The 20,724-nt window shown below is 43.6% G+C and overlaps 2 protein-coding genes across 2 annotated transcripts in view; one reads left to right on the top strand and one right to left on the bottom strand.

Moving 5' to 3' along the window:
* The window catches only part of myot (myotilin), a 29,859-nt gene extending 17,193 nt beyond the window's left edge, over positions 1–12,666 (top strand). Inside the window, exons 9-17 of the mRNA XM_066716527.1 lie at positions 1,730–2,485; positions 2,626–2,761; positions 3,090–3,191; positions 6,257–6,297; positions 8,275–8,407; positions 8,528–8,735; positions 9,604–9,769; positions 10,335–10,468; positions 11,853–12,666. Coding sequence (XP_066572624.1) covers positions 1,730–2,485; positions 2,626–2,761; positions 3,090–3,191; positions 6,257–6,297; positions 8,275–8,407; positions 8,528–8,735; positions 9,604–9,769; positions 10,335–10,468; positions 11,853–12,013 — 1,837 coding nt within the window. The 3' untranslated portion in view covers positions 12,014–12,666. The remainder of the gene's footprint in view (positions 1–1,729; positions 2,486–2,625; positions 2,762–3,089; positions 3,192–6,256; positions 6,298–8,274; positions 8,408–8,527; positions 8,736–9,603; positions 9,770–10,334; positions 10,469–11,852) is intronic.
* A 326-nt stretch (positions 12,667–12,992) lies between these two features.
* On the bottom strand, positions 12,993–20,724 carry hdac3 (histone deacetylase 3). Its single transcript, XM_066716531.1, has 15 exons — positions 20,525–20,724; positions 19,759–19,841; positions 19,070–19,212; positions 18,464–18,545; positions 17,585–17,641; positions 16,541–16,596; positions 16,201–16,334; positions 15,866–15,946; positions 15,648–15,721; positions 15,423–15,487; positions 14,954–15,043; positions 14,781–14,839; positions 14,549–14,628; positions 13,959–14,116; positions 12,993–13,750 (listed from the first exon to the last, which is right to left on the bottom strand). Exons 1-15 carry the CDS (start codon positions 20,577–20,579, stop codon positions 13,681–13,683), a joined length of 1,287 nt encoding a protein of 428 aa, XP_066572628.1. The 5' UTR covers positions 20,580–20,724; the 3' UTR covers positions 12,993–13,680.

Genomic DNA, 20,724 nt, shown 5'->3' with positions numbered 1-20,724 from the left:
GTGCAAGTTTACTCAAGTTAAACTGATAAGCTTATTTACACTATATACCATAATTGGCAGCATTTAAGGCTTCAGATTGGGTTATTTATGTCCCCGTGTGCAATCGCTTGGCTTAGGAAATAGACTGTAAATACTTCTAATACCTCCCGAGACCTATAGACACTGCTGATTTGTAAAGCAGTTAACGACTCCTGTTGGGGGAATTGACAAAACGTGGTGCCGGATCCTGTGGAGGAAATGACTTCCCTAGACCTGATGTGTGTTTTACAGTCTCGCTGAAATGTCCTGCTCTTGTACTCTGCTCCTGTCGGAAAGTTTAAACCCTGCGATAACAAAAGCGAAGCCACAGGTGCGCTTTGTGGGGCAGGGGGATTTTGGTTTCAATTGCAATAATAAAGTGACTCTGAAACTAGAGTGGTTGAATGTAGTTTTTTTGTATTGTGTACTGAGGAGGGAAAATAAGGGAGTGGGGGATTCCAGTTCCCTGCCTGAGAGCTGGCTGCAGCCCAGGGAGCATCTGAACAGAGTCTGAATGGGAGTAGCAGCTACGGTTCAGAAAGTCCTCGGCACCTCTCACTCGGTCTCTGTCAATAACCCCAGTGTGTGAGTCCTTTGCTCTTTTTTTTTTTTCTTCTCCCAGGCATTATCTCCTTTTGTTACATAAGAGTTGGATGGGGTCTCTGAGGCAGCAGCAGCTCCTGCCAGTGTGTCAGTCATGTGTTCGAGACACGAGGGGCAGCATAAAGGGCCCCGTGTTGGAGTGCCATCCCCTGTCCTATTTTGCCTGCATGTGTGAGGCTTCATTCTATTTTGGTTGGTGACCTTAGAGGCCCAATACCTTAATGTCTAATCCCAGACCTTGTCTAATCTCTGCCTGGGACCAGTGTAAAAAAACAGAACTTCTATTTACAGTTTGTATCTGGTTGTGAGGTACAGTGGAAACTGTATTGATTGTTTCTGTGATTTATCACTTTACGCTATAACCAAAGTTTGTGTGCTAATCCTAGTTCTTCCCATTTTTAGTTTTATGAAATTTCCCCCCCCCACATTCCTGACTTATTAGTTTAGCTCAATCGTGAAATGTTTGGCTTTAAACCAAGCACAAATTCCCAGAGTCTTTTGTTCGGTGTAATCTATGAAGTAAGGGGAAACCCACAAGGATGTTGGAGAGTTTCATGTTCTGTAGCTGTGTTCATGCCTCAAAGGAAGGTTAGACTCGGGTGGTCAATAGGGGGCTGCAAGTGTATGGCTTGCTCTTACCCAGAACCCCCCATGTGCCTCAGAGGAGACCACTGAAACGGCCTGCACCTGTCTGGTGATGTCAGATGCCTTTTCTGGCTCTAGTTAAAGTGACATAGAGACTAAAACGGGATCGGAACATTTTGTTTCCATTCCACACCCATTGTTCTAGGAGTGTACAATGCAGGGGGTATTTATGAACTGGGAATGTGAAACTCGCTGTAGCAATTAAAGCTACAGACTTGGTTCCTCTGCTGCCCTTCCTTAGGTTTGCTAAATTATTTCAAATTAATATTTATTGAGGAAAGCCTGTGTTCCCTAATCCCCTCTGCAGTCCAGAAACATCCATTGTTTTAGTTTTTCTGGTGAGCTGGACAAAACTGAGACTTGCAAAGATGGAAACAAAATATACAGTATGTCTAGTGGGAGTCAAAGATGCAAGAATAAAGCCACTGTTCTCTCTCTCTCTCTCTCTCTCTCTCTCTCTCAGGACTCCAGAAGTACAGCAGCACAGGGATATTTTCCCAGGAGAACGGCAGCACCCTGTCCCGGTAGAGAGCAGCCGCAGGGCTTGGTCTAGGGACTCTTCTGAAGCCTCGGCTGTGTTGCCACTGGTCGAGGAGAAACAATTATCGTCCAAACTAACAGCCAGGCGTAGCGAGCCCAGCGGCCAGCCAGACCCCACCGGCACTATGAGCATCACCAACCTCCCTTCCTTCTCCCCCACAGCCTACCCCCCCAGCGCCTTCAACTACGAGCGGCCGCGACACTTCATCCAGTCTCAGCCCCGCTTCCAGGCCCCGAGCTATGAGCAAGCCTGCCAAGGCCAGTCTGTCTACCCCAATGGCCAGAAGCCCTCCCCATCCTCCTCCACGCTCAGCTCTCCGGTTTCCACTCCCTCCTCCTCCCTTGGGTCCCCCAGAGATCCCCCTGCCCCTCGGCCCACCTCCCCATCTCGCACCCCCATGCGGTCCAGCGTCACCCTGGTGCCCAAAGTCCCCGCTGGCCAACCTCGATCTCCGGCTGCCTTCCTCAGTTCGGTCCTGCCCTGCCAGCCAGTCTCCCAGGCCAAGCCAGCCTCCGTGGCCCCACCTAGGCCTGCCTCTCCCGTTTACTCTCCACGCACCCCAACTCCCCCCAGCATCTCCCCCATGGTGCCAAAGACCACCCCTGTTCCTCAACATCCTGCACCCCCTGCCCCTCCCAAGCTTCCTCCTAGTTACAGACAGTCTCCAGCCTCAGAAAAGTAAGTAAATCCATATTAGTATTAATTGCATCTGAGCTGTGCTAGAGAATCGGGACTCGGCTGTGGACTGAGCTCTGCGGTGACGAGTTCCTCCCTGGCTTCGTGGTCTTGCTGATCCCTAACCCTTTTGACTTCCCCAGGCCCATCTTCAAGAAGTCCCCTCGGCAGACAATCCACTCCACTGATGAAGAGATCCAGGGCTCCAAGGACGCCCTCATCCAGGACCTGGAAAATAAACTTCGCTGCAAGGAGGCTCGGAGGAGGAATGGAAGCCAGGTACTTAACCGACCAGGACATGGTATCTGTTGTGGCTTCCCCTTTAGCCTTCAAACCAGTAAGAGTGCCTGGGGAAGAAACCTCCTGTAAAGCAGTTATAGGGTGATCTTATGAGCTTGTGGCCAGTCTAAACCACTGTCCTCTGGGGCCTCTTGCACCTTGCCAGCTCTAGTGGACTTGGTAAATGGGCCACAATTGGGTCTAGAAATTGCAACGCTTCAGTTTTCAAAGTTGTAATTTGAGCACAGAGGGGAAGTGGAGATGTGGAAAGTTTTTTCCTGGCAACACGGGGCTCTTGACTCATGCCATCTTTGGTATCCCTTGACAGAAGCTGACCTATGAGGAGAGGATGGCTCGCAGGTTGCTGGGCCCAGATAACGTAGCCTCTGTGTTCGATATTGAGAACTCCCAGGACTCGCACTCGGGGCAGGTAGGGGAGACTGTCAGCGCAGTGTGAAATAACATGATCCCAACAGAGCACTGCAAACCCAAAACCCAACCCTAAGAATCCTTCACCGGACATGCTGAGCAATGGGAATGGCTTGGTTGAGTTTTCCACAGGTCGGGTTTTTGTTTAGAAGCATTCACCCATGCATACTCTCTAGATGGATCATTGAAACCTTTTTCTTTTCATTACCTATTAATGTTAAATTGGCTCAGGGAAAAGACGTGCGGAGAAATATTCAAACTGGTTCCCCATTTGGGGTGCGGGGGTGGGGGGGGATTTAATCTCGTTCGAATAGCTGGGCTTCTGTGCATTTATTTTTGAAACTTGCAGCTGGAACATGTGCATGGTGGGGTGCTGTGTGCTCGTGTCCAGTGGGGAACAGTGTGGTGTTCTCCAAAGCCACTCTGATTGCATGCCTGCTATTCCCGTCACATATGCAAGGACACGCCGCACTGGCTCCATTCCTGGAACAAAGACCCAATGGGCCTGCTGTGTTCTCTCCCGTCACCTAGCAAGGTCAGAATTGTTGAGCTGCAGAAAGGGGATTTTAATAGCAGTCAAGTGATGGGCAATGGCTGTAGCTGGATGCAGAAGTGAAGCTGCCCACACTAGCTTCCTGAGCACATGGTACACGTGAGACCTTGGCAACATGCTTGTGAGATTCTCTTCACTTGAGCATAATAAAGAGAAACATCTGTAGGTACTGCTGCAAGGACATTTCATTGCAGTTATTAGACATGCTTAATGATGGATTTCTTTTCAACACGGAAATCTTGCAATAAATCCTGCTGATCTTAATATAAACTAAACTTTGGATCCAGCACCATTAGTTAATATTCCATAATTTGTCAGCCATGACTATAAGACCTTTTGCATTTTATTTATTTTTTTCTTCCCCATGTGCAGAGCAGGCAGATGTAACCAAAGGAAATGTCAGTCACTACCCTACCACCTGAATTAGTCCGGACAGGAAATGTTTTTTTTTTTTTTATGACCTAGTCTGCCTATTTACAGTGTCTTTATAACTGGGGAATATCCTGGAACAAATATCCGGATTCTTTCAATCCAGGATCTGAGAGAACCTCTTGTTTTGTAAAACCGAAACTGTTTGTGAGCAAAGTGATTGATTTTTACTGCCTGTTACAGCTGTTGGGTTGGTTTTGAATGGTAAGGAGTCTATAACATGAGTACAGGGTATATATTGAACAGGAGTGTTTGTGGTCAAATTGGGGACCAAATTGCACAGGGCGAAACCCCACAGTACCAACCTACATGGGCAAAATGGCACGGGAACAAATTCACAGCAAGTTTTACAAAATCCCATGATAATTCTCTCCTTGACAACCTCTCTGTATTCCCAGTTCTAACCTTCAGGTGAAATCTAGTTGTGTGTAATAGTTCTAATTTGGTGATTTGTATATACCAGCTGTGGGATTCTTGTATCAAATTTCTTTAGAATTGGGGGAATAAAGTAATAATAATAATAATATTTTTTTTAATAGGGGTTAGAGTATATTGTGGGTGGGGGGGGGGGGGGGGATTGATAGGATTTAAGTAATCGGATTGGATTAAATTGGAGAATTGGGTATTTCAAAACTGAAAAAGGAGATTCTGATCTTTGAGATTGGGATTTGGATGTGGTAATCCAATCCTACCTTTTAATCAAGCTTAAATGTTTTGGGGTTTTTCAAAACTCAAGGGTGAGAGAAGGATAGTTTTGATGCTGAAAATCAGGATAATCTTGATCGCACTAGAAGGGTGGATTCAGGGTGGATTTAGACGCATATTGTGATGTTACTACAGTGGGGAATCTTGGAAAAGATGTACAACTTGACTATAAATCATAAACGGTACTTAATGTTTACATTTTATTAAATTGACACAAGAAATAAGATGTTCCATTAATTAACTAATGCCTCAATGTATAAACAAAAACAAATTGTCTTAAGTTCTTCATCGGAAAAATTAACCCCAGCATCTTGCAGTTGTTTTTGAAGAAGACGAATGTGCAATTTTGCTTCTTTCTGTTGGAGCAAGGTCAGCTTGATATACAATCTTTCAACAAACCCCCCCCCCAGAGGGCATCATACTAGGTGACAATCCATACCCACTCTTACCATGGTTAATGACGCCTTTTGCCACAGCAAGCACTGATGCAGAGGAAAGATTCAACAGCGCCCATGGAACAACCAGGAGCACAATTGAGCACCTAAATGGAGTGTTGAAGAGGCGCTTTGCATGCCTGAACTTCCTACGTGTTGAGCCACAGTGAGCATGCAATATAATTCTCACCTGTACTGTCCTTCATAACATAGCTCAAACATGGAAAGTTCCTCCATGATGACAGCGGTGATCTTCCACAGCCCCAAGTGGATGGCCCTGTCACACCACTGGCAGCATTGCAGCTGAATGGACCAGCTGGAAGGTCAATGAGAGATGCTGTAGTGAACCTCTTATTATTAAAAGGGTCCTTGAATTAATGAATTATAACAGTTTTCAGAGAAATGTGAAGTTTTGTGTTGCTCATTATTTGTTTTTATAGATTTGAGAGTTCTAGACAAAATTCAAGTTACATTTCATGTATGTATATGTGAATAAAAGTAACATACAAACTTTGTGTTACACTTTTATTTTAGTCTAGTTCACTCATGTCTTTTTGGCCTAACATGCTAAACGGAGGCCTATTCAAATCAGGATTCTGTAATCTTGATCTTGTGGTATCTGGATCAGAATGATCCAATCTGATTTATCTTCTGAAAAACCGGCACAAAAAAAAGATTACGCTGATCCTGGATTGTAGAAAAGGATTACAAAATCTGGATCGGAATGAAAAACTGGGCCCTGGAGTCTGTGTCCAGTGGGATTGTGTGGGCTGTAATCCTACCAGTGAATTGCACAACCTAGTGACGGTTCTGGGAATGTTCTTCAAGAATGGGCAGGAGAGTCCAAATTGTTTTTTTTTCTATGATGGTAAAAGTGAAAAAGTGGGTGTTGGTATGTGCTAGTGCTTCATCCACCAGTAACGCAAGCTCCTTTTGTTTTCACAGAACTCCCCAGATGGCAAGCACACCGGCACTGGACAGCTGAGGTAAGCCTGCATTGTGTAGCTTTGTAGCTAATGTCTAAAGGGCACCTGGGCTCCGGTGGTCCAGGCTACCAGCTTGGACCACTTCCACCTATATTGGCACTGCAGAGTGTTTATGCTGCATGGCTGCTGGGAGTCGCTGGCTCCATTCCCTGAAATCTTCTGCCCTTGTCAATTATAAAGAGATGAATGTGAACTGGAGTGACCCTGTATGACAACGCAGAGGTCAGTAATTGATAGGCCTTTGAGCCGCCTCTACTCGGTGTAGAGGAGTTAGCCGGCCACAGTGTGCAGAGCTATTTGTGGCATTGAAGTATCCCAGACCGCCATAACTGTACATGCCACTTTATTGCATATAAAATGCACATTCACTTGTATCAAGGGGGAAAAAATGCAATACTGATACAGAACATGCAGTGTGTGTGTGTGTGTGTGTGTGTGTGTGTGTGTGTGTGTATATATGTATGTGTGTCTATGTACAGTGAGGGGGGGGGGGGGGGAAAAGAATTTGATCCCCTGCTGATTTTGTACGTTTGCCCACTGACAAATAAATGATCAGTCTATAATTTTAATGGTAGGTGTATTTTAACAGTGAGAGACAGAATAACAAAAAAAAATCCAGCAAAAAAACGCATTTCAAAAAAGTTATACATTGATTTGAATGTTAATGAGGGAAATAAGTTTTTGACCGCTTCGACTTAGTACTTGGTGGCAAAACCCTTGTTGGCAATCGCAGAGGTCAGACGTTTCTTGTAGTTGGCCACCAGGTTTGCACACATCTCAGGAGGGATTTTGTCCCACTCGGCGAGTTGAGTTGATGCCAAAGAGCTCGATTTTGGTCTCATCTGACCACAACACCCAGTTCTCCTCTGAATCATTCAGATGTTCATTGGCAAACTTCAGACGGGCCTGTACATGTGCTTTCTTGAGCAGGGGGACCTTGCGGGCGCTGCAGGATTTCAGTCCTTCACGGCGTAGTGTGTTACCAATTGTTTTCTTGGTGACTATGGTCCCAGCTGCCTTGAGATCATTAACAAGATCCTCCCGTGTAGTTCTGGGCTGATTCCTCACCGTTCTCATGATCATTGAAACTCCACGAGGTGAGATCTCCCCCAGACCGAGGGAGACTGACAGTTTAATCGCAACGAATAATCGCAACTGTTGTCACCTTCTCACCAAGCTGCTTGGCGATGGTCTTGTAGCCCATTCCAGCCTTGTGTAGGTCTACAATCTTGTCCCTGACATCCTTGGACAGCTCTTTGGTCTTGGCCATGGTGGAGAGTTTGGAATCTGATTGATTGATTGTTTCTGTGGACAGGTGTCTTTTATACAGGTAACGAGCTGAGATTAGGAGCACTCCCTTTAAGAGAGTGCTCCTAATCTCAGCTCGTTACCTGTATAAAAGACACCTGAGAGCCAGAAATCTTGCTGATTGATAGGGGATCAAATACTTATTTCCCTCATTAACATGCAAATCAATGTATAACTTCTTAGAAATGCGTTTTTCTGGATTGTTTTGTTGTAATTCGGTCTCTCACTGTTAAAATACACCTACCATTAAAATTATAGACTGATCATTTATTTGTCAGTGGGCAAACGTACAAAATCAGCAGGGGATCAAATACTTGTGTGTGTGTGTGTGTGTGTTTTTTTTGTTTAATATTTTGAAGGATTATTTTGTTTGTGGATTTGAGATTAATGTGATTAGTGTGCAAGACGAAATATGATGCGGACTGCCACCAAATGGGCTACGGACTGACGTTTGCAGAACTGCTAGTGTAGAGGACAAGTTTTGATGAATATCCAGCATATTAGTGGGTCGCTTCAAATCTGTAATTTTGGACCTGTGGAAAGCGTTCTATTGGTCAGTCAAAGCCTTCACCCAGGCTCTGTAGTAGCCCCTTGATTCGGTGGAGCAGTGGCAGTAGAAAGGCAACAACTCTCAGACCCTTGCTTCCCCCCCCCCCCCTTCCCTTATAGAAACAGACAGGACTCCGGGACGCAGGACAGTGAGACGGCTGCCATCCAGGAGAAGTGCTACGCCCCTCGCTTCATTCAGGTGCCCCAGGACCTCACTGTGGAGGAGGGACGCTTCTGCCGGATCGACTTTAAGGTATTCCAGCACCCCCTACCTATTCTCCCACCATTCCTCCCCCTGCACACCGATCGACAGGAGCCAACTTCAGCAGCGTGCTTTAGAGGCTGATTTTGTTTTGGTTTGTTTTTTCTCCAGGTTGGGGGCCTACCTACTCCTGACGTGGTCTGGTATCTGAACGGGAAGCCCATCCGCCCAGATGACTACCACAAGATGCTCGTGTGTGAGAAGGGCGTGCACTCCTTCATCATAGAGATCGTGACGGTGCATCACGCCGGGGTGTATGAGTGCGTGGCCAGGAACCGCGCAGGGGAGAGTCGCTTCTCCCTTCGTCTGGATGTCATTGGTGAGGGATGCGCTGTCCAGGAATGCATTAAATCCTGTAGGACGTTCTGTAGGATACATTTACATTGGTTATTCCCTTCCTGTATCCTGGAGGACCCCTGTCTGCTGGTTTTCAATCCAGCGGCATCGGTGTCATTAGACCCGGACTTCGGGGGCTTAAGCCTCGCTCGTACCGGTTAAAACCTGAAGTCTAGCGATGCCCCTGTCCAGCGGAGCTCTTGATTTGAACGAATGGTTTTTATTTCAACCTGGTCAGTTGTGCTCAGCTCTGTAATGAGAGGAAATCGTTCGAGTAAGTAGCTGATGACTGGGATAGATTGAACACTGGCAGACAGGGTTGGGAACCATTGCTGTATCAGATGAACAGTTACTGCGCCAAACATACTATTCTTCCAATCCAGTCCCAGAGAGTGATCATTGGCTTTGGTGTGGTTTTTAAATCCTGATCTGCATGAGACCTAGGATAGGAGTTGGTGAACGTTCAGTTGAGTGTAGAAGGTAGGTCTTGTCCAGAATGAAAAACCGAATTATTCAGATTTGACAAACAATGCAGTACAAAACTTTCTACATGCATGTTGCATCTATTTAACTTATGATGTGATTTATAAACCCACCTCTCGGGTCATGTCTAACGAGTAAAGGAGGTGGTGGGGTAATAAAATTAATAGTCAGTCTGCAACATTCATTTGGCACAAGTTTGAAGGATGGATTTAAACCATCTTTACTTTCCTCCCTCTGTGCTCGGTCACCTGCCCAATTTAAACCTGCAGCAAGTCGCTTGTAAAGTGTGATGTGTCTGTACTCTGAGGACAGCTGCCATTGCCAATTTCGGTGCTGTTCTGACCGTGCTTGTGGGTTCTCTTCTCCAGCCCAGGAGCTGCTGCGCCCCCCGGTGTTCCTCCAGAAGATGCAGAACTCGCGGGCTCTGGAGGGGGACACCGTGAGGCTGGAGTGCAGGGTCTCGGCCTCTCCGCTCCCACAGCTTTACTGGAAGAAAGACAAGGACATGTTGTGCATGGAGCCAGACAGGATGAGGTCGGTTTGCTTCATTCGCACACTGCTTGGCACTGAGCATACGTTCGTAGGATGACTTGTGCATTGCAAATCCAGAGGTCCCTTATTTTCCACTGTGGGCACTCATCCAATTTCATAATTAATTAAGGAGAGAATGTATGGATCAATTCCTGGCAAGAGGAGGCATCCCAACTGGAAAATACTCTGATCTTTGGCAGTGTAAGACTTTCATACTTCAGTTAGTCTTTGTAGAAAATGTTTAATTGTTCAGCCTTTGAACTGACTGACAAATGGCTCCTTGGTTTCCATTTCATATTTTATTCTCTTGCTATAAAGAATGGTTTGGTTCACTGCTTAAATGGATCTTGATTGTGGGTGTTTTGGTTAAAAGGAGAGGACTTGTTAGAAAAGGGTCAGGTGCTAAGGAAATCATCCACATCGCTTTATGAAGCAATGACAGCCTTGCATTTCTGACCAAGTTGGCTGCATAGATTATTTAGAAGAGCAGCTGATAAAACGCTACAATGCCCGTGATACCTTGTGGCACTGCGTTTCTGGGCTCAGTCAAGTTTGACTCCTCTTGCAGCCTGTATGAGGACAACAGTGGGCGGATCTGCCTGCTGATCGAGAGGGTGCAGAAGGCCGACGCGGGTTGGTACACTGTATCCGCCATCAACGAAGCTGGCATGTCCACCTGCAACGCCAGACTGGATGTGGGGAGTGAGTATCAAGTCTTGAGCTTTGTGCCAGATGTCTTTAACAAGTCAGTGTATCGCTGGAATGCTTGGAAAAAGCAGGGGTGATAAAACGATTGAGTCGAATGAAGTCCGTATTCAAAAGGAACAAAATGTCCCCTTGGAATACTCAACCCCCCTGTTGAATGCTAAAGGGAACTAACAATTGTTATATCGATTTAATTTGGTAGATTTCATTAACCGATATAACGCAGACCTACGGTACATTCTTGCTGAATCTGTAGGCAAGTGTCGTAAAAGCATTCTGCATTATTTGTCTTCCTCCCTTCCCTATTAATTTTGAAACGATTAGAACAATCTGGAAGTATTCCCCTGCAGTATCATGACCTGTTGATTCTAAAGGCCTACCTTTCAAAAACCACATCAGTGCTTGTAAACAAATGGACAGCACTAGATTTGAAACTAAGCATCATAAGGTACAACGTCTGATGGCTTTGCTTTTTTTGTAACGATTAAAACTATTGATGAGGCAAACCTGTCCTTTGGCTCCATTTATGATATGTAATTCAAATGGGTCAATTGGCTATCCCTTCTCTCGACAGACCAGTTTAAACTGATATAATAATCCCAGAGTACACATCGGTAGAGGGTGATTTCATCTGGAAAACATGTGCCGTATAGAACTGGGCAAACTCTTCTGCCAAAGGTGCTGAAGTAGTATGTTTTCTATGCGTCTGGACTGTGCTGATTTTAATAGGAAAAAAAGAAAAATGCTGACTACCTGCAAAGAAGGTCAGGTTTAAAGAGCTTGTCGAACAGCTGATTTTAATCAAACTCCCTCCTCCTGGCTTTATTGCAGCCACTTGTCTGTGTAGCTGGGCCAACGGTTACGTTTTTCACTTGCATGTTGTAACAGATCCCAGCTCTGTAGGAAAATTTAGACTTGCACTGACCAGAAAAAAAGGATTGTCTTTCGAGTTAGCCTGTAACTGGAGCCGAGATCAATTTTGCAGGGGAAAGGAGAAGCACTCTTGTCCAGAAGGTTAACGGAGAGCCCTGTTCAGTCAGATAGGGGAGCTCTGTCAGAGTGAGGGTGGCCATAGATCTGGTCTGCATGAGGATTTCTCAAGTGTTTGTAAATAGATCCAAGTTCTTAGCATTATGATTTTATAGAGCATCATTTGACCTCTTTAGCTCTACCTCCTCCAAAATATTGGTATGGCTTATTCAGCTGTCAGGAATCTACACCCGTTTAGATTGGATGTCTGTGTGGAGGCGGGGATATGCATTCCTATTTAAATCCACTTGTTTGTGAAATACTGCTGAAAAATGTTAAGGAGTTTTTAACACGCTGTAGCTCCTCCACACTTTTATTATAAACTGCTTCCCTTGTGCCTCCCATTTTCCAGCCCGCTTGAACAAGGCTGTCCCTGCAGGCAAGCACCTAAAAGTGCGCCCCACGTTCAGCCAGTACTCGGTCCTGAACGGGCAAGGAGCCGATGAGAGGCAGTCCCGGAGTCCAGAGGGCACCATGCAGAACGCGCCCCTGTACGAGAGTGACGAGCTATAGAGACCGGGAGAAAAGCCCACCGGAATTGCAGCAGCAATGACGTGCCTTATTTTTGTACCCATCTCTGATTTTTTTGTTCTTCAGATTTAGGTTGTTTTTGTGGTGGGGGTGGAATTGCAAGTTTGGTCATGCAGACCAGTCCTACTTCATCTGTTTTGCCCCAGTCAGTTCATTGCACTTCCAAATTCAAGGGACTCCCCTCTAGTTGAGTATTTTGAATAATTGTTGAAACTCTTCTCACTTTAGAATGGCAATTTTAAAATGCACCTTAGCTAATGACTGCCTGAGCTCTCCTCCCCGTGTAGTAGTTTGACATGGGTCTTTGTTGTACACTGTCCAGTTCTGAAAGGTCCGGTATGTTTGAGAGGGAAATGTTTTTACCACACAAGTTTCCAGTGCCAAGGGTACTGCATATCCCAAGAGATCTTTATCAAAGTTTAATTAAACAATTCTAATATTTATTAGCTATTTAATGGGATACTGGTACTGAAACATCCGGTAACATCTCTTGCAAGGCTGCCTTCTACAGGTTTGGACTTTCTGAAGAAAGACTTTTCTACCAATGTGAAGCAGAAAAAGGAAACCAACACTTGACCTGTCTCTGTGTATGATTTAGATGTTAAATGGAAAAATGAATAAAGTTTTCTTGACAATTTTGGTTTTATTTTTTTTTTCCATGTCAGATTTGAACACTATGCAAGTATATTAAGCAGGAGCTTTACTTGGGATCAAAAGGCTGAATAACTTCGTAGCTGCTCTTCCAGTCCAGTGTTAAATAGGACTTGACTTGTTGACATCACATCTCCCTCTATTATATTTTGAGCTTTTCACACCCAATTTTACTACAGCAGTGCAAGTTGTTATTTTAAGGAAACCAAAAGCATCTGTCATAGCATCAACCAGGATGGAATACAATAACATTGTGTAATGGAAAGGGTGGTCAAATGGATGATGAACCACAAATAGTTAAAAGGCAGGATTTTTTTTTCCATTGTTTTTTTTTATTACAAAAAAATTGCTTTCCTGTGAAAGAAACATTTTTTTAAAACCAACATTTACTTTATGCATTTATTTAATGTAACCTGTTCGTGTCTATGGTGTCCAACTGATCATCTTGTGAGATTTGCGATTTCAGACTCCATGTCTGAGTGGTCCTCCTCGCATTATACCCTGTATCTGACTGAGCCGGGATATTACTCTATAACCACGTGTATAAACTGTTAAGGGCTACTTTTGTTTGTTTGTTCTTTTACTAGGTCCATAGTGAACTTCCTTATAGACAAACCTCTGCATACTTTAACCTTAAAAATACAAAGCCTTTTGTCCTTCCCTGATGTTTCCATACAATTGCAGACCAAGTTGGTGGGACAAAAATGAAGATTCTGTGTGCCTTCTATCATTTTTAAGAAGATTGTGAATTTGTAATTATGCATGGCAATTCCTTTCAAGTCACTCTTAAATCGGTGTCGTCTTCTTTTCCTGGTTTAAATGAATTAAAATTCAAGTCAATAGGATGGAGGACATTCACAGCCCTAGAGTTCTGTGGATTTTTTTTGTTTCTTAAAGCCACATTCAGTCCGTCTTCTGTGGGTTCAGTGGTGCCTACAGACCGATTCCCTGCTTCACAAGCCCAACCATGACTGGACATCGTCAACAGGACTGGCCAATCAGATCTCCACATCGCTCTCTTTGTCGTTGTCATGGTCACCATCGTAGAACTCATTGGGTGCTTCTGGCCTATCCATAGAAACAAAGACAAAACATTGTATGAGTAGTGGAACATCTAGAATATGGTTGAGAGAAGACTACAAGGTTTCTGTTAAGGCTGCATAGCTCCTGTTTTTAAAGTGCTTGGTCTCTGAAGAGGTCTGACAAGGAATATCGGGTGCTTCAGCAGAATTCATCCTATCATGCGCTTGCGGCCTGCCCGAGGACAAAGTGGCACCTGGAGTAGTTGTCCTCTGAGCCTCTCTCATCTGGGTCTGCCTCGTCCGTCCGGTCGTAGCTCAGCAGGTCGGAGGGCACGTCGTGGATCTGGACACTGGGCGCGTGGTTGAGCATCTTCAGATTCTCACCCACTGTCTGTCGGATCTGCTCCAGGTACTGAGAAAGACCACAGGCAGGTGAGTTCTCCACCCACTCTGAGCAACACTTTTATAAATGCAGGGTACAAGCTTGAGATTTGTGGGTAGGTCAAAGTTTTGATTTGGCCTAGGCCTCGATGGGGTAAATATTAACAGGATTACAATGGTTTAAGATTACATTTGTTTGTTTTGTTGTTTTGCGAAGCTAAGCCATCTTGTGAGAGTCTATCTGCAGTTAGTAATATATCTTTATGGACTGAAAATCAATGGGCAGGGATAATTTTACACGAGGATGGCACAGTTCTCACACAGCTGAGGACGGGCTTTTGTCCGAAAATGTTCTTGCCACGTTATTTTTAAAATCTTTGTAACAGTGTACGCTTTCCATTTGTGGTAGTCTTATTTGAATGCAGCAGGAGTGGTGCAGTGTGGGGTGGGGGGGAGCACTCACCTGTCTGGAGTTCTGGTTTTCTATCCTGGTGCTGACGTCAGGGTGCAGTGTGAAGTCTGGGGCAAAATATTCAAAGTACTCTGAGAAGGAGGGGAGAGAGAAGGCAGGAGGGGAGTTAGACTGGGCACTGGACTGATCTCAGAGCTGAGGAAAAAACAGGCCCTTAATCACTGCACATTACCCCATTATACAAACATGTAGGATTTGATTTCACCGGCAAGTATACACTCACCACTATACGGCAGCTCGTCACTGATTGACTCTTCAACCAGCAGCGACGTCTCGTAGGTCCTGCAATTAAAAAGCGTTAACAACACTTAAGACTTTGATCCTTCAGGAGGGGTTCGAGAGTGAAATGCACAGTAACGTTAACTCCACTGTAACTCCCAATGGCGTCTCACCCACCAGCATCGAGCCACATTACGGACGGTATATCCTCCGCCTCCCAACACCAGCAGGGGGATTTTAAAGCTCTTCACAAACTCCACGCACTCCCTGCAGACAGGAGGACCACAATTGATACGGGATGCTATACAATCAGACGACAGTAGGGCTATCACAGCACACAGTTACTTTATGTATCTGTTGAAGATCTCTGATGCAAAAACAGAACAAACATCAGTTATTAGGTATACTGGTGTGAACAGCTGCCTATTCCTCTACCTTGCAAAGATGCACATTGTTCAGGAAGAACATTGCCATAAAATCTCATCATTTTTATAAACCTTTAAATCAATCTTTAATTCAGCTTCAAATGGGATGGTGATGGTTGCTGTGCATGATAAATATCAGGGATTCTGTCTGTGACTAGGTTTGCGAACAAAGACTAAGCAATTCCTATGCGATGTGGAGAATGCAGCAGACTGACACTTACCCATGGCCCCTTATACTGAGATTGAAGCAGCCCAGTCTGTCACAGCCCAGAGAATCAGCCCCACACTGCAACAAAACCACACAATATCCCTCTATTAACACGGAACATCCTGGGTTAATGGCAAACATAAATTAAAATAATCTAAAAGATGATAAGTAGTTACAAGTTTTATAATTGGAGACATTTTCAGCACAGGGGTTCTTCTCATGGCCCCAGAACTCTTACCTGAAGAACAATACAGGTCGGCTGGTAGAAGTCCACCACCTGCTTAATGACTGGCTGGAATAATTGTCTGTAACCTAAAAACAAGACAAACATTGGGTATTACATTGCTAAATCAAATAAAGCGCACAACGCACACGGCCATCTCTTTATGGCCAAACATTCCCTGACAGTCACTGTCTACAGTCTGGCTTCTGAAGTGCCGTTAAAGGCAGACTTACTCTGGTCGTCGATCCCATCTCGCAGCGGGACGTTCAGGCAGTAATATCGACCGCTCTCCGCACCCACTTCATACATGTCACCTGTGAGGAAAAAGGCACCCGTCACTACAGGCGAAGGAAAACGACATCGGCGGCCATGACTCAGCAGAACAGTGAATGGATTCTTCTATCTTTCAAGACTGGGAAGCTTATGCATAAACACACACAAAAAGAAAGCGTAATATCACAAAGGTCAAATAAAAGAGAACAAAGAGGGGAAAAATGAAAGAAAAATATTTAATGAAAAAGACAAATAGAAAGAAAAAGGAATGCCATGATTTAACAGCTCTTCTTACCTGTCCCAGGGAAAAAGTAGTTCCCATACTTGTGGAAGGACACGGTCATGACGCGGTCGGTGAGGTAAAAGGCCTCCTGCACGCCGTCACCGTGGTGAATGTCGATGTCAATGTATAGGACGCGTGGGTGGTACCTGGAAATTATATACATAACAATATCCACTAGGTGGCAGGATATCATCACTGAAATTTTTATTATTTCTCTTAAAACACAAAAGTGTGCAAATAAAATTAATTCTAATTGAATAATGGCTGGGAGAGTGGAATGTCATGCAAGCAACTTTATCAGCAATCATGTGAAGTCTTTCAATGCCCAATGCTGCCATGGAAGTCCACTTACTTCAACAACTCCAGAATGCTGATGACAATGTCGTTCACATAGCAAAATCCAGACGCCTGCAAAAAAATAATTGAGACATGAAGACCAGTTCCAATAGAGAAATGCACAGACTGGTTAAATGATTTGTCTATGTGCAGTTTTCAGTCACAGTATGGATAGATGATAAGCTGAAAAGCAGCATTCGTAGGCCCTGCTGGGAGCACATCTGTTCTTTGTGTAATAATAATTGCTAACATTTGAGGTTGTCGTAATGTAGTATACTTTACTAGGTACTGCACAATAAAACCTCTTAAGATTCCATTCTCTGGTTTTAGATCTCGAAAATTGCATTTTCCTTCGCAGGTCAACCTACGTATAAAACAGTGGTTCTCAAAGTGTGGTCCTCCAGTCTGTCCACAAGCTGACGCAAATGCACATTGCTCCGGAAATAATGACAATTGTTATGCCTTTTGTTTCGGACATGAATTCATGTTTTACTTATGAGCTTTAATTTTAAAATGACGTTTGGTAAACTGTTGTGATTAAATTAAAGCAACATTTTCTGTTAAATGATTTTCATTAAAAATATTTAATTTCCTACCAGCTAGACTAAGCTAGGTAAGTGCTGGAGTGGTTTGGGGGTTATATGTGGTGGGATAAATGCACCCACTAAAAACAATTAAATGAATAGTTGCATTTAAAAAAAAAAAATCTTTATGTTCCAGTGATATGAATTACATAAAATACATTGTGTATTACTGGTATTTAAGGATAAGCAAATGCATTTCGTCACCATGAGTGGGGGGCTGGTGGTCCACAGAAATGTCTGCATTGGCTGAGCGGTCCACAGGCCATCAAGTTTGAGAAACACTGGTATAGCAGATCAGACACATAGGGTTGATCATCATCACAGGTCAATTCAGCTGTTTTTCTAATGTGCCTGTTCATTTTTTATTTTTCCGCAATGATGTATAAAGGGAAAATTTCTCGTCATGTTATATAACGTTTTTACTAAAACAATGGCAATCTCGTCCCCTTCTGCTTCACATTACAATGCAAAGTTACCTCAAATTTTTTGGCATGGTGGAGGCCTCCAGCCCAGTTGATCGCAATATCGCAGATCTGACAGGAGAAAGGCAAAGAGTCCCATTAAGAACATGCACTAATTTACTTGACCCATGCACCTTTAATTTTCAAAGCTCTGAAAGACCAATGAGATACACGTTAAAATTGACACAGTCACACTTGAGAAAGACCTGAGAAAGTTCAAATCACACATCCTGCCCGACACACAAGGCCACGTTATCAGACCACTTATTGTTGTCACATCTGCATGATCTCTAAAGGTTGCTTTCTTTAAATGTGGCGGGACTGTGGACAACCAATGCATAATCTCCATGCTAGCAAACACATCCACTGAAGAAACACATGCACAAGCAAAAAAACCCTAGGGGAAACCTGAGTAACGTATAACATTACTATAACCTTTTTTTTTTTCCACAGAATTAGATATCATATATACAACATTAAAACTCAAATTCCCTTCCCAAGACTTTTAGAGACTAATACTCTGTTGCTGCTTTTACATTTTTGTTATAAGCTTTGTTAGTGGAGGCTGATGCAATTGATGTTTTCTTAATTATGGTTATCATTATTGTTGGATCCTGTGCATGGAATAGGTTAAGCATCTTATTCTCACCGACAGTGTTTTTAATTTCACAGCACTGACTCAAAATATTAAAGACAAACGGAAGCATGATCAGATTTGCATTTGAACCATGAAAAGCGATGGGACTGCAAAGACAAAGCTGTACTGTGCAGTCCAGCAGAGTTGCACATTCTCCCGTTGCAACCGGCACAATAGTGAATAGACATTTCTGCTCCTCCGCTCCTTGCTGGTGAACAGAGTGAGACTCTCCCCCCATTTGAACTGGCTGACAGTACCTTATGGTTTAACTGTGTTGCTCCCTGTAGCGAGGCCCCTGTGTACCGAGAGCAGAACTCAAACAGACCTGGAAACACAGGACTGGACAGCAGCAGGAGACACACATTAGCACATCTGTAATACACTGCCCCCATAAACTCTGTCTAAATACATATCAACATCCTGTCATAAGCCCACAATGACAGTTCTTTCTTTTTTTTCGTGGGGGCTGAAATCACAAGTTTTTTTTTCATGAGACGAGATTGTTTCCTGTAATACAGACATAAGATATACTTGATACTTGTGTACTAAAATTCAGAAAGCATATCATGTGGGCTTCATCACAGGTAAGAAAACACACAAAGTGAAAAGCTATGAACAAGACCAAGACTAGGCAAGTTGAATATACAACTACTGCATAATGGCTGCAGGAAGCACAAAGAGATACAAGATAACCTTGTACAAATGCACTGCAACAAAGATCAAATACGCATGTCTAGTTTCACTTTTCATTTTCATTTTCCACAGCCCATACTATTGGGTTTGTAGTGAAAGTGCTCAGATTTCTATAAACACAATCATTTAGACAATAATCAATATCCATGGAGAAAAGCAGCCATTCTCACCAGTCGTCTCCGACGTTGAAGGCATTCAGGCTCTTGGTGAAGCCCTGCATGTTGTTGGGGCTGACCTTCTGCAGGAAGTCAATGTAATCCTCCGAATGGAAACGGCACATATCATGCTGGGAGGCTTTGTACGGCTTGAACACCTGACAACCAAACACAGCCAGGCTTTAAGGCCCATTTACACTCGGGCACATCACAGCGATAACCCAGGATAAGACACAAGCCCCAATCCATTATCCCAAGGGTGTCAAACTCAATTCAGTGCGGGTTTTAATGTCTTCTGAATTTCTTCTCGCCCCATCATCTCTTCTTAAACTGCTATGACCCACTTGCGGAAGATTCATCAATATTCAAGCAATATTTCCACCCAAAAATATATATATTGGGAAACCCATTTGATAAAGATGAAGAGAAGCAGGGAAGCACCTAAATCACAGACACACTTTAATTGTGGCTGCAGCCGATACATCCCAAAGCTTATCTGCATCCTCAACCAGCTATATAGGCCTGTATACACAAATAATGTACCTTAATGAACAATTCAATTAAGAAGCAATTAGAAGTTCTATACACAAATCCTCAATAAATCCTGATTAAACTAGTAGACTAAAATTGCACTTCCTTCAAATGCTTTCCTGCGAGATAAAGGAGTTGAAAAAGCACAACCCCAAAGCCAAGATGACACCTACCATCATCTTCTTGTAGAGACCATAGTGTAGAACCAGACTGTGTGTGAGAGAGAGGCGATGGGGTTTCATTGGGTGTCCAGCACCTTTAGGAAAAGAGAACTTGTTGTTTTTCAGGGACATTCAATTCATACTTGGTATACACCCAGGGGTGTCTTACAAAATTAAGTGTACCTTACAATCTGGACTAAAACAACAGTTCCTCAAATCATGGCCAGTTTATGTCTTTAAATAATTACCAGACTGAGGCTCAGGAAAAGAGCTGTATAACTGAATGATTAGTTCAATTATAAAATTACGAGCTCATCTTGAAGATGAAAGCTGTAGTTCAGTTCAATTAAACGCAATGATCATGTAGTACTACATGTAATCTGTGTATATTACACACCGCAGCGTGTCAAAACATTGGCATTAGAAATGTGCTTCTTTTTAAACAGGCAACACAAAGACATACATGCACCATGTAAGCCAGCACCACACCAATTTGGCAGCCGTACAAACGTAATATTATATATAGAGAGAAATTGTACACATTTATTTATTTTCCGAAAGCATATTAAATGTACACTAACAGTAGTAGTAGTAGTACAATCATTGTTTAGGGCGGAAACGGTGTTTTACGTGTATACACATACTTGGTATTTAATCATTATATTGTATTGTAAATTAATCATCTGGAAATTGAGATTAAATCCCCATTAAAGTGTTGATTGTTTTCCAAATATGAATACTATTCCTGAACTGAAGAACCAATGCAAGCCTATCTTACCATAATGAAAGTTCCCCACGTCTGGGTCGTAAAAATAAGCTGTTCTGTTCGTCATCGCAGAATGAAAGAAAACAGGGCAGTCGCCTCGACAGTTGCGGAACTGTCCTTTCCTTTATTCTTCAATCAAAAAAGCGTTGTTTTTTTATTATTCACTCAAAAAAACCCTTCATTTACTAAATCGCCGCCATGCTAGTAAACAC

This window comes from Amia ocellicauda, chromosome 11 (genome assembly GCF_036373705.1).
Source record: "Amia ocellicauda isolate fAmiCal2 chromosome 11, fAmiCal2.hap1, whole genome shotgun sequence".
In the NCBI taxonomy this organism is placed as follows: Eukaryota; Metazoa; Chordata; class Actinopteri; order Amiiformes; family Amiidae; genus Amia; species Amia ocellicauda.
The sequence above is the reverse complement of the archived record's forward strand: the minus strand, read 5'-3'. Positions and strand labels throughout refer to the sequence as shown.